Consider the following 15,276-nt stretch of genomic DNA (forward strand, 5'->3'; position numbering starts at 1 on the left):
TACTCACAACCGCCTCTGGCAATCCATTCCGCTCATTCACAACTCTCCAAGAAAATAACATAGTCCGCACACCCTTAAGCAACTTCCAAGTGAGTTAGAAATTGTCTTAAAAGTATTATAAGTTCTTATAGAATCCACTTACTAAGTTTATATCATATCCCCTCTCCTCTGCCTGTCAACTAAACTCTGCAACCCACACACCCGCAATCTATCCTCATAGGGAATATTCCATGGAACTGTCACCAGTTTGGTCACTCGTCTCTGAATCCTCTCCACCATATACCGATCCCCAAGAAACGTAGGTGACTAAATCTGTGTACAGTAGTCAACATGTGGCCGAATCATAGCCTTATAAAAAGGATTATAGCCTCCCTGTCTTTACTTGTAGTGTGCTCTTCAGCATCCCAGTTATCCTCTGAGCTATTTTTCCAACTATTACAATATATCTTCTGAATTTTAAATCTCTATCCACCATGACCCCCAGATCCCTAGACGTATCAATTTCCTGTAAACTAGTACCATCAGTATGATAGGAAGAGTGTAATATTTTCATCCTGAAGTGAATTACCTTACATTTTACAACATTGGATTGACAACAATTATCCTTTGCCAACACTGCCAATTTATTTACATCATCTTTATTAACTATTGCTTTTTCTAGTTTTACATCATCAGCAAACAACAATGTCCCCCTTCAAATCTTCTGCTATATCATTAATATAAAATTAAAGAGTAGCGGTCCTAGTACAGCTCTCTGGTTCACTCCACTAGTCACCCTCATTCGCTTTGATTCCACTCCATCATACACGATCCTCTGTCTTTCACCCCCCCCCCATCCATGCCACCAGCCTCGTATCCATTCCTATTTACTTATGTAATAGTTTCCCATGCAATTTTGTCAGTTGCTTCTTTGCAAGGTCTAGCAGTATCATGGTGTAGCCATTTCTTTTATCCAATCTTGCTGTCACCTTATAAAATGTGAATAAATTACTGAGGCAGGACCTACCTTTTACAAACCCATGCTGATCCCTATAAAGTATCATATTCCTATCCACCTATTATTAAATTTTACTTATAATCAACTTTTCCAATATTCCAACCACCACTCTAGAGATACTAATTGGTCTGTAATTTACTACTTATGTCTTGAAGCCACCTTTATGTAGTGGACCTATCTTATCCTCTTTCCACTCCCTTGGAACCTTTCCAGAGCTGAGACTTACATTAAACAACTTCGTCAGAGGCACTTCTAGTTCACTTGCACATTCTTGTAGCACACGAGCAGACATACCAACCCATCCAGGCCCACTGCTGTATTCTGGTTGATATTTTTCAATATACTGAGTACCTCCTGTTCATCTACGTCAATGATCACATCCGTCTCAATAACTGAAAGTAACCACCTGGTGATATATCCTTGCAAAGTGATCACTTAGAAACTGAACTATTTCTTCTGCTTCTGCACTTTCCTACCATCAGCATTGAGTAAAGTTATCTTTCCATAATCATTCTTTCTCTTACTTGCTACGCAGCAAAAAAACTCTTTTGGGTTTACTTTGGCCTGCTTAGCTAATTTTCTCTCAAATCTGATTTAGTCTTCCTTACCATACTTTCTTTCTTCTACTTTATACTGCTCATGGGTATGCTGTTTATATTTCTTCCACAATGCTTTTTTTTTTTTTTTGCAGCTCCTGCTTTATTTATATTGCTAGTCATGCACTTAATCCTTACTTGCTTTATCCTCCTTCCCCTGGGTATAAACTCTCATGCTGCCTCACCCAAACAATCCTTGACCACTTCCCATGCACTAATGACATTCATTCCATGTAGTTTCTTTATGCCATAGCACTGCTCCAAGTTGCCTCCTAAGTTTGTCATAATCGCCAGCTTTGTGGTTCCGCATAAACCCTTTCTTTATGAGATTGAAATTGAATATAAACTCTGAACTTGGATTAGTGTATGGTTGACAGACGGATATCAAAAAATGTTATACGGTGGATGTGAATCTGCCAGATTTAAAGGTGACCAGTGGTGTACCTCACGGTTCAGTCCTTGGGCCATTTGTTGTTCAGTCTAACAGGAGATGTGCAATTGTTTGCTGATGATGCAAAGATGGGCATTCAAATCCCTTAAAATAACTGTTATATCACCTCTCCTAAAACTGCCTAGTATATCTTGTAGCTGGTTAAAAAGAGCACATGAGGATCCACATAGGAATATATTATCTGACGCTAATTGTATATTATTCGTTATTAAATAATTCGCAATACCTGCCGTATCCAGTACTTCCTTATCGATGGGATCGGTGAGAAGACAATACAGTGCATCTTTGTCCTTGATTCCTTTCAGCAGATCTTCTCTTGGAATAGGAATCAGTTTCTCGTAGATTTCCACTTCGCATCTATAATACAAGTACTTTTAAAAATACATGAAATTCTGTTATTTATGAAAACATATTTATTTTATAACTACATTTTATTATATGGAATAGCTCAGCATATTCAGTGTTGTATGAGCTCATATGCATACGCTGGGGCCAAAAGGAAAACTTGAAATATTTGAAAATTACTAAAAAGGTGTTTTCTTTACATCATTGACGAGATTCAACTCTGATCTTTCCGACCAAGAGACGTCTTATTGACCGCGCCATAGAGGCACCAGAGAGGCCGCGTTTAGGATCTGTTTTCTCGTGTTTACTGTTGCATCAGACGAAGAGATTGTCAGTGATCATCAGATGAAGAGATTGTTGAGTGTCTGATTATTAATTGAAAAAAAAATCATCTTACTTAATGCACTTTTCAACTAATAATCAGGCATTAAACGACAGTGTTTTAAAACAATGATTTTTGCTCTTGAACAAAAATAATTTTCATATCATAGCAGTGAAATTAACCTGTGTGAGTGTGCCCGCGAGTGTGTTTATGTGTAAAAAGTTAAAAAAAAAAAAAGTATCCCAGAGACCTGCTTTGCAGCATAGATAGACCGAGAAAATAACTGTCTCCCATTGAACTCATATGTTTTTCAGACAAACTGAATATTTAGAATTTGTTTCGCAAGAATCTTAAAAGATATCAGCATATAAAGACGTCAGGCATATGGTGCTGACGGCGGATTCTATGGTGTGTGTATGCCATGAGAATGTCATGTAATAATAATATTTTATGGGAGGAGGACTCTCATATGATATCTTATCAAGGATAGCCGGGTGAAAAGCGAAGTTTGAAAAATTGTGGAGGTGCATAAAGTAAAGCTACGTAAGATAAAAACAGTTTTAAATAATATACCACTGACAACAAACTAGAGAATTTCGAAAGGAAATATAAAAATGATTTTAGGTTCAAGATTGACTGAACTGTTTTTTTTTTTTTTTCTTTCGATAATTGGACCAGTTTTTGTTAGTAATCACTGTTTCGAATCGTTTTATTCTATCCGAATAGTATTATCCGAAATACTATTCATAAAATGCCATCTACCAGATGGCATTTTATGAATAGTATTTCGGATCTCTAAAATTTTATTGGATCATTTCAATTTTGGTTTTTCAAACAAGGCAATTTAAACAGCGAACTTGAGTTAAACAAAATTACATCTGTTGTACAGTTGTGATTGTCTCCAACTGGTTCCAAACCGAATCCGTACGTAATTGCCGAGGTATTGCCAGAAGTATATCTAACCAGAAGTGGCATAACTTAATATTCAGTGGAAGAAACAAGAATGGAAATGATCCGATAATTTATATAACAAAAAAAAAGCGGTTTTAAATAGCCTTATTATATAGTAGGATTATTATTTATCAAGAGAATTTCAACCTAGAACAATCCCAATAGGGAGATGACTTGATATAAATATATAAATTTCGGCTTCAAAAAATTGGAACTTATGTACAGATAATTATAACTTACTACAGGTAACTTATAATTTTCACGTTATAATCCATATCTATAGCAATTTTGTGTAAAGAGATGAATTTCGCTGAATCGTCTAACATCTTTTATTCCCCAAAGAGTAGTAGATGGAACTTTTAGCCCAACTTTTTTGTTTGTTTGTTTGGAAATCGATGGGTAGCCACCCTTGGTTGTCACGGATTGTCCGACCATTAGATAGTTCTTGACCATCGAGGATAATTGCTGTCATTCCATTTCACATTTCTAAATTCCCACTTGGTATTATCAATATTCTACGGTCGTTTTTTGTTTTTTCTCCCCTCTTAGCTGCGATGTTAAAACCAGAGTTATCCTGGAGATAAAAACAATTCGCTCTGTCAGAGAGCGACTTTACCCCCAAAGTTCCTCTAGTAAGCGACTAGAATCATGCCTATTAACGAGCACGATTTTAGATTATCCTTCTTCTGACTGTTCTGCCATTATGGACATCTTGGTGTGCTCATTCTTTTGAGTTTTAAATCTATTCATATTTTGAAACGATTTTTTTAGAGCTGTGTATTAATTTTATCATTAAAAATTACGCAAGATCTGTTAATTTTTTTCGTTTGCCTTCCATATAAATTTCAGAAAAGCGAGAACTAAGTCGAAAAAAATCATCTTAGTCTTAAAATTTTATTCAAGAGAATAAATAACCCACATTAGAAGCGCATAGTAAATTATTTAATTATATTAATTCACTTTATGCTGTATTTGGAAACACAGGGAACCTTACTAATAACTAAACAGTTCATTTGTTCGAAAGCGACGCATTTCTTCTAGTGGAACTAGAAATCATCATTATAAAGGACAGTCTCTGTTGCTGTAATGAGTTCTTCCAGATCTCTCTCTCTCTCTCTCTCTCTCTCTCTTTCCGGCTTTTCTTTTCATTAGTTTGACTCTTTTCCAGTTAATTTAAATACATCCTCTCATAATGTATATTCGGGTCATTCTCTTCTTTTGCACGATATCTTTCCTTCTAATATGTTTAGAATTCATTTCTTGTCTCCAAGTATGTTTGGGGAATTTCATCTCGACTGTTATCAATACGCGTTTCTCTTATATTTAATGTAACATCTTTATTGATGTTTCTTTCTCGCCAATTTACTTCTAGCAGTACTCTCCAATAGTACATTTCAAATGCTTTAGTTATTTTCCCAGTCATCTGCTGTAAATAACCCAAATCTCGTAACTCTAAAAATACGCTCCGAACATTTTTTTATAAACCGATTTCATATATCTTGCTAGTAATAAATGAACTTTTTCGTTAATACTTCTTTTGCCATTGAAATTCTTCATATTTCCAACTTATATTTTCCATCTTCTTAAATAGTTCCTTCAAGTTATACGGTATGATTTTACTTATTCAATGTTGTTACCTCTAATCATGTTATCGTATTTTGTTCTTTTGAACTTGTCCATTATTTTAGTTTCAGCTACATTTATACCAAGTCCTTTATCCTAAATAATATCTGTTTTAAATCATTCTCAACTAATGCAGCTGAGAATAAGCAGGAGCGTGTCGTATATATTTGCACTCTCACTTACAGTTACTCCCCTCTCTTACTGTTTTCATTGCTCTCTCTCTCACACACCTATATATGTTGAAAAGTAAGAGTAATAGTGTCCAACCTTGTTTTACACTTTTCTTATTTCTGCAGTTCCTTCAATTTTCCTGTATTCTTAAGAATCTTTATTTTCCATTCGACATGCAGCTCCTTGGTCCTCTCTCCTGTCTATTCCAGTTTCTTTCATTATTTAAAAACAAAAAAATTGTTCCATTGCACATTGTCAGTTATCATAAGCCTTTTCGAAATCTATAAAGGCAATGTATATGGATTTATTTACTCTAGTTTTTTGTTCTTAAGGCTAGTATCTTACTTCCCTTTCCAATCTGAAATCCAAACTACGCTGGTGTCCAAAAGCCAAGGACGACTTACATTTTTACCTGTATAAGGAAATATTTTCATGACTACAGCCAAATGTGTGCACAAATTTATTGTCAGCATACTAATAAATTATATTACACAAAATGTGCTATAAGTTTCGTATAAATGAAATTGCAGTATTCTTTTGACAAAAACGCACTGCAAAATATTTCCAAAGGACGTAGTTAAGGAGTTAATGTACAGTGCTTACAGAAAACCATGCGGAGAGGCATTTCAGTATGGAATATGTCTACCCCGAACTGCCATGCCGCTCTCACAATGTCGTACCTTGCTTAACATCAAATGATTCAGGAGTTTTTGAGGTACACTGACCCACTCCTTTTTCAGAGCAAGGATAAGGCCTTGTTTTTCTTGATGGGAATTTCTAACAGCAATGCGTCTCCCTCGATTCGATTAATGTCCCTGGTCTCTAGAAATATCTGTACTGCTCGTGTACAATGTGGTGTGACATTGTCATTCATGAAAATGAATTCACGGAACAATCGAACATGACGTTGAGGAACTTCGTTGCAATATCGTTCACCGATCATAGTGCCTTTTTTTCCAGCAGTTCGGTGCGTCCATTAAGCATAATGCTGTCCACCACTGCCGTATCTATCCCTTTCAAGAACATTCTTGCGATGGTAAGCAGTACCACTTTCACGCCAGTTCAAGTCTAGAATCGGAGGAAAGACTAAAACGACTCTCATCTGCAAAGAGCATATTAACCCATTGGTGTCCAGTTACTATGGATACAACGCTACTAAAAACGTGCTCTATGATGAGCTGTTGATGAAGGATCACAGACTACAGGTCTTCGAGCGTATAATCCTACTTGTCGCAGTTTGTCGAGATATTCGCATGCCTGTATTTGACGCACCTCTTACGTCGATTACGTTTTGCTGTTATAACCAAAAATCTGTCTTCAGGCTCCATGGTAGAGCGAGGGCGACCACTTATCAAACGTCTGGAACACATTCCATTCGTTTGAAACTCTACCCAGAGCCTGGATACAACGCTACGTGAGATTCCAAACTCTCTGGCAATATCAGTAATTCTGAGGCCGCCTTCAAGCTTTCCAGTAATTCTTCCCCGCGTGAAATCATCTAGATGATGTCTTTGAGACATTACAAGACATTCAAGTTTGCAACTTTATTCCTTCACGAAAAGAGCTTCCCTCAAACGCAATTCGCTTAGCTCAGTCTCTTGTCCTGTTGAGTGCTATCAAGTGACCCCTTTGCGTGCAATTCGAAAATGTACCCACTTTGTACTCGAAATCATCAGTTATGCAAACTGCCACAAGCTGATTCGTCTGAATTTGCGTTTGTTGTAATCTTCAGAAATAGTGTATGCTTTGGACACCAGTGTCCAAAAATGTCCCATCTTTGAAGCATGATTGAGTAAACTTAGTGTTCGATAACTTTTACAGTCTGAAGCATTATCTTTCTTGGATATTGTTACCGTAAGACGTACAGAAATAATTGACTTCCTTTCCCGCTTAATAAATTAGTCTAATCTTTACTTTAAATAAAGCTTCCTTTGTTGCGTCTACCAGATTTTTTAAAACAATTTCTTTTGATATCTCATCTGTTCCTACATTTGTTTTTTTTTTCTTTTTCGATAATTAATGATATACTCTTAATTTTTTCGTCCAGTAACTATATACAGTATAATCATTTTCTCCTCATCAGTACAACAATGTTTTTCATCCTTGATTTGCGGGAGTATTGCAACTGTTTCTGATGCAATTCAAAATATACTGAGAAATCCTTTGTGCACGATTAAAATGATAAAACATAAAATATAACATTATTAAAATAATATACTCAATACACATTCTTGATAGAGAATTCAGCTTATTCTTGTAATCTCTAGTAATAACGAGAATACGCCAACGCCATGATTAATATAGTGAATATTTTAAATACTTTATGGAAAATAAATTTTGTAGCTGTAATCCTCGGGAGAGCATCAAAATGGACGCAGAACAGTGATGCTGATCATTGCCAGTATTGAACAAATAAATGCATGTATTTGTTATTACTTAAGTAGTGTTTTTATGTATATTGAAGTTGTTGACAGATGTTTATTGCCAATTGATGCCGAATTGTTTCGCGGAAACTAAGGTCTTGATGCCCTTAAACTCAAATTTCTCCCGATTAGTTTTTTTTTTTTTAAATTCAATTTTCTTTAAACTACAAATGACGGAAAATGGTTCGTCCTGATATTTTGGATCGCTTTCGAGTTCGTGGGGTAAAAAAAAAATCGGACTATTTTAACGGGAAAATTTCAGTGCGGTTATGTGACTACATGGAACAATTTGTTCGGCTTCCACATAGTAAGTGCAAACGGAAATATGCACAGTAACTTCTGTGCATTCGTTTTTTTTCTTCTTTTTTTTTTGAAATCAATCTCTGAGCTCCAGTGCCGGCTAGGGTCTTTGCCGCCCGCATGCAATTTCTATCTAAGCGCCCCTGTAACTATTCGGACGTGTGTGGTTCTTTTACGATAATAAAAATTTAAATTATTTGAAATTTCTTAAATAAATTTTGACAGAACAGCGACACGTTGGTTCGCTAAATGTAACGAACAAAGGGGTGTTGACTAGGCAGGATAATCGTTAAAAACCCGAATATTCATAAAATTCTCAAAATTTAATAAAGCCACTTCACTTTAATCGTTGAATATAATGATACAGGGCCTTCTCACCGACCCGAATCGCTAACAAAATTAAAATGAACTTTAATTAAAGTTAAAATTTATTTGAACTAAAGTTTAAAAAATGTTTTAATTTTACAAATTACTAAATTCTTAGTAATTTGTAAAACGTTTTTAATAATTTTTATAAGTGGAACTATCTTTTAAGAAAATAAAAGGAACTCAAGATAGATGAGGAAATAAGAAAAGAATTCAGAAATAATTAGAACATTTAATATAAGTATTAAAAAATGACATCTTTACATAATAACAGAAAATAAATTAAATTACATAAATATACTTGAAATTTTTATAAATTAAAATTTTAGGGTTTTTGATTTCATATTCACAAAATTAGAAATAATGGTCTTAACGTCTAATTCCGCACATATATCATTTTCAATATCTATTAACGCCAAACTAAGAAGCCTATTTTGTGACATACTTGTTCGCTTAAGTAGGTTTTAATCAATTTCAACTTAGAAAAGGTACGTTCTCCGCTCGCTATACTAACAGGTAATGTTAATACCATTCTTAAAGCAATTGAAAAGTTAGGGAAAGATATATTATCGGACACAATAAAATTAAGAATATCTAAATTATTTTGAATATCTAAATTATCCTCCCGAAAAATATTCCGGAAAGCACATAACTCGTCATATAGTTCTATTGCATTTACGTCTTTATTGTCGCCGTCCTTCAAGAGAATCTCTAAATCGTCACAATTTTTTCGTAAATCTTCGTTCTTAATTTGTAGTAATCTATACAAGAAATTGCAATTATCATAATATGTTTTTAGTTGTTCAAAACGTTCTATTAACGAACACATTGCAACGTCTAGAAGTGTATAAAACACATTCACTCTAATTTATCTTCTGGCGATTGTAGCGTTTCGTAATGATGCTCGTAGTCAAATTGTCGTGTCTTCTTTCGTCGTCGAATTTCCGTGCCAGTTTTAAATTCTTGTTCTCCACCCACCTCTTCACTCAGTTGTTTTGCCGTTTTTAGAATTTCTTTAAAATTTGTATCTGATCGATACTCTTGTAAGAATATTTTTAAGTTTTCGATAGATTCTAAAGCAAGTGTAATGTTCATATTTTTGTCTTGAAGCATTTTACTCACAGGGTTTATTCTGTTAAATCATGCCAAGTTATAAGAGAGCAAATAAATTTGTGGTCCCTTATTTTAGAACATAATGATTGTGCTTCATGCCGAGTTTATTAAAACTTTCATTATTTAAAATTTCAAAAAGTGCATCGTAAATTTCTCGTAACTGATATCGTAGAGGGCGGATTGCATTAATTTTACTTTCCCATCGCGTTTCTGATGGCTGTTTCAATGTTAAATTTTTTACGAACTTTAAAAGGATTGCCCAATTTTTAAGAGAATGAAAAGAAATCTTATATTTCTTGAATAATTGCAAAGAAACTAATTGTATCTGCATTCACTTTGGCTGCATCGTTAACGATTAAATTTAGATTATGTGCAACACATGGCACGTAAAAAAACTCGAGGATTTTTGTTCAAAAGCAAATTTTGGAGCCCATATTTTTTTCCTTTCATATTTGCCCCATTGTCATACCCTTGACCTCGCATGTCTTCAATGGGAATGTTCCATTTTTCCATTTGATCCATTATTGTTGCACATAAACCACGGCCTGTGGAATCTGATATATCTGCAAAACCTAAAACGTTTTCCCTGATCTTGACAATTCCATTGTCATAGGAAACAAAGCGAATAATAATGGTCATTTGTTCTGTTTTACTTGCATCAGGTGTGCAGTCTAAAATTATGGAATAATATTTAGATTTTCGAATTGATACTAAAATTGTATCCCTGATTGCCTTACTTAAAGTTTCCAATATTTCATTTTGACTGCCTTTAGTCAAATAGTGTATCCTATTGTTTCGTTGTAGGGCCCTTTCAACATGATTTTCCATAACGGGATCAAACTTCGCAAACAGTTCGACTAATTTTAAAAAACTGCCGTTATTCCTTTCATATAATTTATCAGGTGATCCGCGAAAAGCTAAATTTTGGCTACCAAGGAATTTTATAATTTCAATCAAGCGTCCTAAAACACTCATCCAATGTTTCTTTTCCATTTCATACATGCTTTGAGTCTGGCAATCAATAGTATATTTGTTTTTTAAATTTTTATCAAGTTCCTTCCATTTCAAGAAATTTTTCATGTGAGTTAAACTAGTCTCATGTCTATGCAAAGTTGTACTTATATTTCTCCAATCGTTATAACCTTCTACAAGACTACTTGATTCAGTAGGTGCGAAACGTTTGCGACAAAAGCAAAAAACAGAATTTAAAGTTTCGGAATAAATGAGCCTTGTTCTTGGCACGAGCTCCCGTTTTCCATTTTTCTATTATAATACGTGTCGCCAAATTTATGACCATATGTATCTCTGGGATATATTATATTTTTCTTTTGAACAGGCCCCATTTCAACTAAATGAACTCGTAATTTTTCATCAATATTTTCCCCATTCACCTGGATCTTCTAAATTTACAGAGACTAACAATGTGTTAGTTTCGTGGTCAACTAAATCTTCTCCTAACTGTTTTTCACTTAAATTATGCATCTTGTTATCTTGTTCAATAGTACTTCATGCAAACTGGATGATGTGCACGGTTCTTCAACTCTGATTTTAATGTATCGAGTTGGTTACAATCTGCATCAGAATATTTTAACAAATTTATTAATAGCCCCAGTTTGTTTCTTAATATCTGCTTCTTTCGCAGCATGACGCTTACGATTTTGTGCACCGGATAACTTTTTTTTTTTATTTTTTGATTCCATTTCTGTTTTATACACACAAGAAATTATTACACAACACCACACAGAGACGAAATAATAGTCCGTACTGCGCTACTGTCAGTAGCCTTCTGAGATGCGTACCATATGACTGGTTTACCTAGCAACAAATGTTTTGTACGAAAATTCGTTTCTGCGCATGTTCACCGTTTCACTTTAGATAGACTGCAGTAGACACAACATTCTTCAGGCAAGCATTTAGCCTGCTCTCGCTGCAAAATTGTAAACAGCCGACTGATCAAAGAGGCGGCAATATACAATTTTTTTAAAAAAATTTTTCGGTGTATCCGGCCTTAATTATTTTAATATTGATCATTGTAAGAATTTTTTGTTTTCATGATAAAATTTTTTTTCTTAAAAATTAACTTATGAACCGTGCCCCAGCGGCAGCGCCCCCTTCGTAGCGATGCTCGCTTCAGCCGGCCCTGCTGAGCTCTCTCCTGAGTTCGAAAGTGGGGCGTCCCCCGTCGCTAATGCTAAATTCAGCTGCTTGCTATTCTTTTCGTTAAATCGTATTGAACAGTAACATACTGGGTAGCTTCGATGTATGAGCTCTAATAAGATTAAAAAATTATTCGTTTGTAATTATAATATTTCCATCTAACTCTCACCGACGAATGCGATTATTTGAAAATTGAGTAAAAGGAAAATGTTATGTTATTGTTGATATTATTTCATAAAATCTTTGAAAGTAAAATTACTATCATAATAACAGGATGTCCATTATGATAGTGTAACTGTTGCTTAGTTTCGATTGCTAACTGTTGATTAGCTGGCACTGAGCTGTTCAGATTTGGATCTTGGCCAAGGACAAAGTATTTCCTTTAGTGTACAGTTTCACAGAGTTAGCGTTACTCATCATTAAAACTGCGCTTTCTTAATATTCCTTAGAAGAAACAGTAAATAAGAGTATATTTTATTTATTTTGTGACTGGTATGTACAAAATGCACCAATTCGCAACCCTGTGTAACTGTAGTCCGCGTGAATAATATTCGAGCTGAGGTATTGTGTTGTCCACATTGCCATCACGGGACGAACGGTGTGTTTATTCTTTTAAAATAGAAAACTAAGAAGCATTCTTCAGCCGGAGAAAATACATTATTTAATATTTCGGTCTGAGCACAAAAATTTGGAGGTATGCATATTAAATATCGCTCCGTGCGCAAAAATGCCTAGTTACGACACTAGTTGTTCACCTAGAATTTAATGAGGGAATGAAAAATGACTGATTTTGAGTAATTTGTAATTGCATTCATGGCCATGCCGTCCACGGGCGCGACCTGTTTCGTTTCATGAATCATTCACAACAGGATATTAAGGTGAAACGTAATAGCTTCACTCACATGTACTGTTGCTTTCTTCATTTTCTACAGTGCGCATTATATGACTGATTTTTCTGCAACAACCTCAATGTTAGCCACGTTTTTGTAGTGAGGTAGTTTCTGATAACTGTTTTGGACTTTGGTTCCACTTAGCCGTCTACCATAAAACAACTTTGTCTTAACGTTAACTGCATAATGCGAGAACCATGGCTTATCTCAATGACAGCAATATCGACCAGACCGTGAGATAAACGTAAGAAAATCGATGAATCCTCTTAACTCTATAAAACCGACGAAAATGGATTAATGTAGCTGTACAGTTCCGTTTTGTTTCAGTCGGATAAAACTAACACAAAACAGTTACTTGCGTCCAATTCCTAACTTTAAAAATTCATAGGAAAGAGAGATGTGCATCCTTCAATTACTTTTGAAGGTCAGTTACTCGGAAAAGTGGGGGGGGGGGGAAATATAATACAAATAAGGAGAAAACAGAATGGGCAAACTTATTTAATAAGCTAAGGAAGGGGCATTAAAATGTTGACTCTTCGGTTTAAATATGACATCATGTATATTAAACGAAGTTTTCAAATTTTGAGGTAATTAAATTACTTATCGCTAATTCTGTTGTCCATGTGACTTAGTTTATTAAAAAGAAAAGTCTGAAATCATCCTTATCTCTTCTGTGGAAAAAAAAGGGGGGAGGAGACAAAAAATGCGATATGTTATAAATATATTTAAAATCATGTCAAAAAGTTCAGGGGGGGGGGATTTTCAAAATTGGAAAATTGCAGTTAATAATCGGGAAGAAGAAGGATTTGAAGCTGGCTGGCAAAATGAAGATCTGAACAAACGTCAGATTTGGTTGGCAGCTGCGTACGACTGCAAAATATGAATAAAATCTAATTAAACGCTAAGCACAAATTGTGTGCTGCATGATATTATTATGCCTTATATTACGTATTCACATTGGCATGAAGTTGTCGTTGCCTAAACACTAATAACGAAACAGAAGGAAATAGAAAACTGGTCTTGCATCATCCTTCACCCAAAAAGGCTTTAATCGTTTGAATTAGGAGAGTTTACAAGCGTTTCCTATAAAAGTGGTTTGGAGTTTAAATTTTTTTGAATGCACGTTGCGCACCAGTTAGTATTAATAACAATAATAAAAACCATAGTATTGCGACGAGATCCATCAAAATAAAAGGAAAATTCGATGTGCCGCCTGTCACGTACTCCTCTTTGAGAGAGGGTCAACCCGCTGAGGATTCTTACTATAATACAGTAAACATTTATCCATGTAATGTTAATTGAACGTATGAAATATTTTGACTTACAAGGAAATGTGTCGTATCTGTAATAAGTATTATTACTATAAAGCACAGTATTACATCATGTAACACTATCTAGAAATATCAACACTTACTTTTGTTTAAGCAGATCGATACCTTCCTTAGGAATGTCTCCTCTGGTTACAAACACTTTAGGTTTTCCCATTGCTTTATTTCTACAAGTTTCTCCTCTACCACTATTGATCCCTTGGTGTTTGCACGAGCTGTTTGAACACACGGTTATTATCAGTTGTGCTAGACGACTGAGCTTACCAGTAAGACTATCACGTGGAAAGGTTTTTTTTTTAGGAAAAATCTACCGCCCTCGTTAAACGTACACGTCCAGACGGTGACGTACTTGATCACGTGTAGACTTTTATTACATAACAGCGGAAGGGCTGCAAGTCACTCCATTTAGCACTCCTTTCTTTACAAGGAAAGAATTTGTCTTTATGTTTAATCTCGTAAACCAAGTTCTTTGTTCCTGTTTCACACACAATCGCAATTCGTTTATATATGATGAACCAGTATTGAACCAAGGCGAGTTTTAAACTGTGCATGCGTGACTGATTGTATACGATGTTATACAGTAAAATGTAGCTCAAAAAAATTAATGGATTTAAAGCTGTTCGTTAAGAGAAAACCAGTCTAAAACTTCCCCGTGATGATGTTAACTTATCTTAGTAGTCGACTTCAATATGTGACCATTGATGCGCAGACTTTTCGAGTTTACATTCGAAAAGTCTGCGTATTTACATTACATCGATGTTATCAATGTTGCATTCTGTCGCGTACACGTTGTTGCATCGGATGCCGCATTGCCTACCTTGGTAGTACTCAGATAACATACAGGCTCTTTACCTCAGTTGAATAACAGTCATCCTCTGTATTATTATTTTAGAAGCCGCTCCCAGAATTTGGTTTTAATTCTTGCGTACATAAAATTTTGTAAGCCTATTTTTTCTTTAATTTTTTTTTTTTAACCATGAGACTAGGGGAGGTAAAAGTGCAAAACCTTGCTTGTGAGATTATCACTCTGAAAGCATAAAAAGAGTATTGGTTTGCTTGTCATACTTAGATAAACGGCATCTTAGCGCTATAACAAGTGGTGGTTATAAAACGTTAAACCTGATGCAGTGCGAAATGACGCTGTCGGTATGCGCATTGCGGAGTTCTTCCATCCTGTTTAAGGTTCTGAATTTACTATAAGCGTTTTACTAATTATTTAACATCATAACGTAAATGTATAATA

At 35.0% G+C, this 15,276-nt stretch overlaps 1 protein-coding gene across 1 annotated transcript in view; it reads right to left on the minus strand.

Moving 5' to 3' along the window:
• Positions 1-14,681, minus strand: part of LOC150101458 (glyoxylate reductase/hydroxypyruvate reductase-like) — a 43,219-nt gene extending 28,538 nt beyond the window's left edge. Inside the window, exons 1-2 of the mRNA XM_090400801.1 lie at positions 14,120-14,681; positions 2,271-2,401 (exon numbers count right to left, since the gene is read on the minus strand). Of these exons, the coding sequence (XP_090256927.1) occupies positions 2,271-2,401; positions 14,120-14,190 (202 nt within the window). The 5' untranslated portion in view covers positions 14,191-14,681. The remainder of the gene's footprint in view (positions 1-2,270; positions 2,402-14,119) is intronic.
• Between the last annotated feature and the right edge of the window lie 595 nt (positions 14,682-15,276).

Source organism: Typopeltis vanoorti, chromosome 11 (genome assembly GCF_054136105.1).
Source record: "Typopeltis vanoorti isolate ZY-2024b chromosome 11, IOZ_Tvanoo_1.0, whole genome shotgun sequence".
Classification (NCBI taxonomy): domain Eukaryota; kingdom Metazoa; phylum Arthropoda; class Arachnida; order Uropygi; family Thelyphonidae; genus Typopeltis; species Typopeltis vanoorti.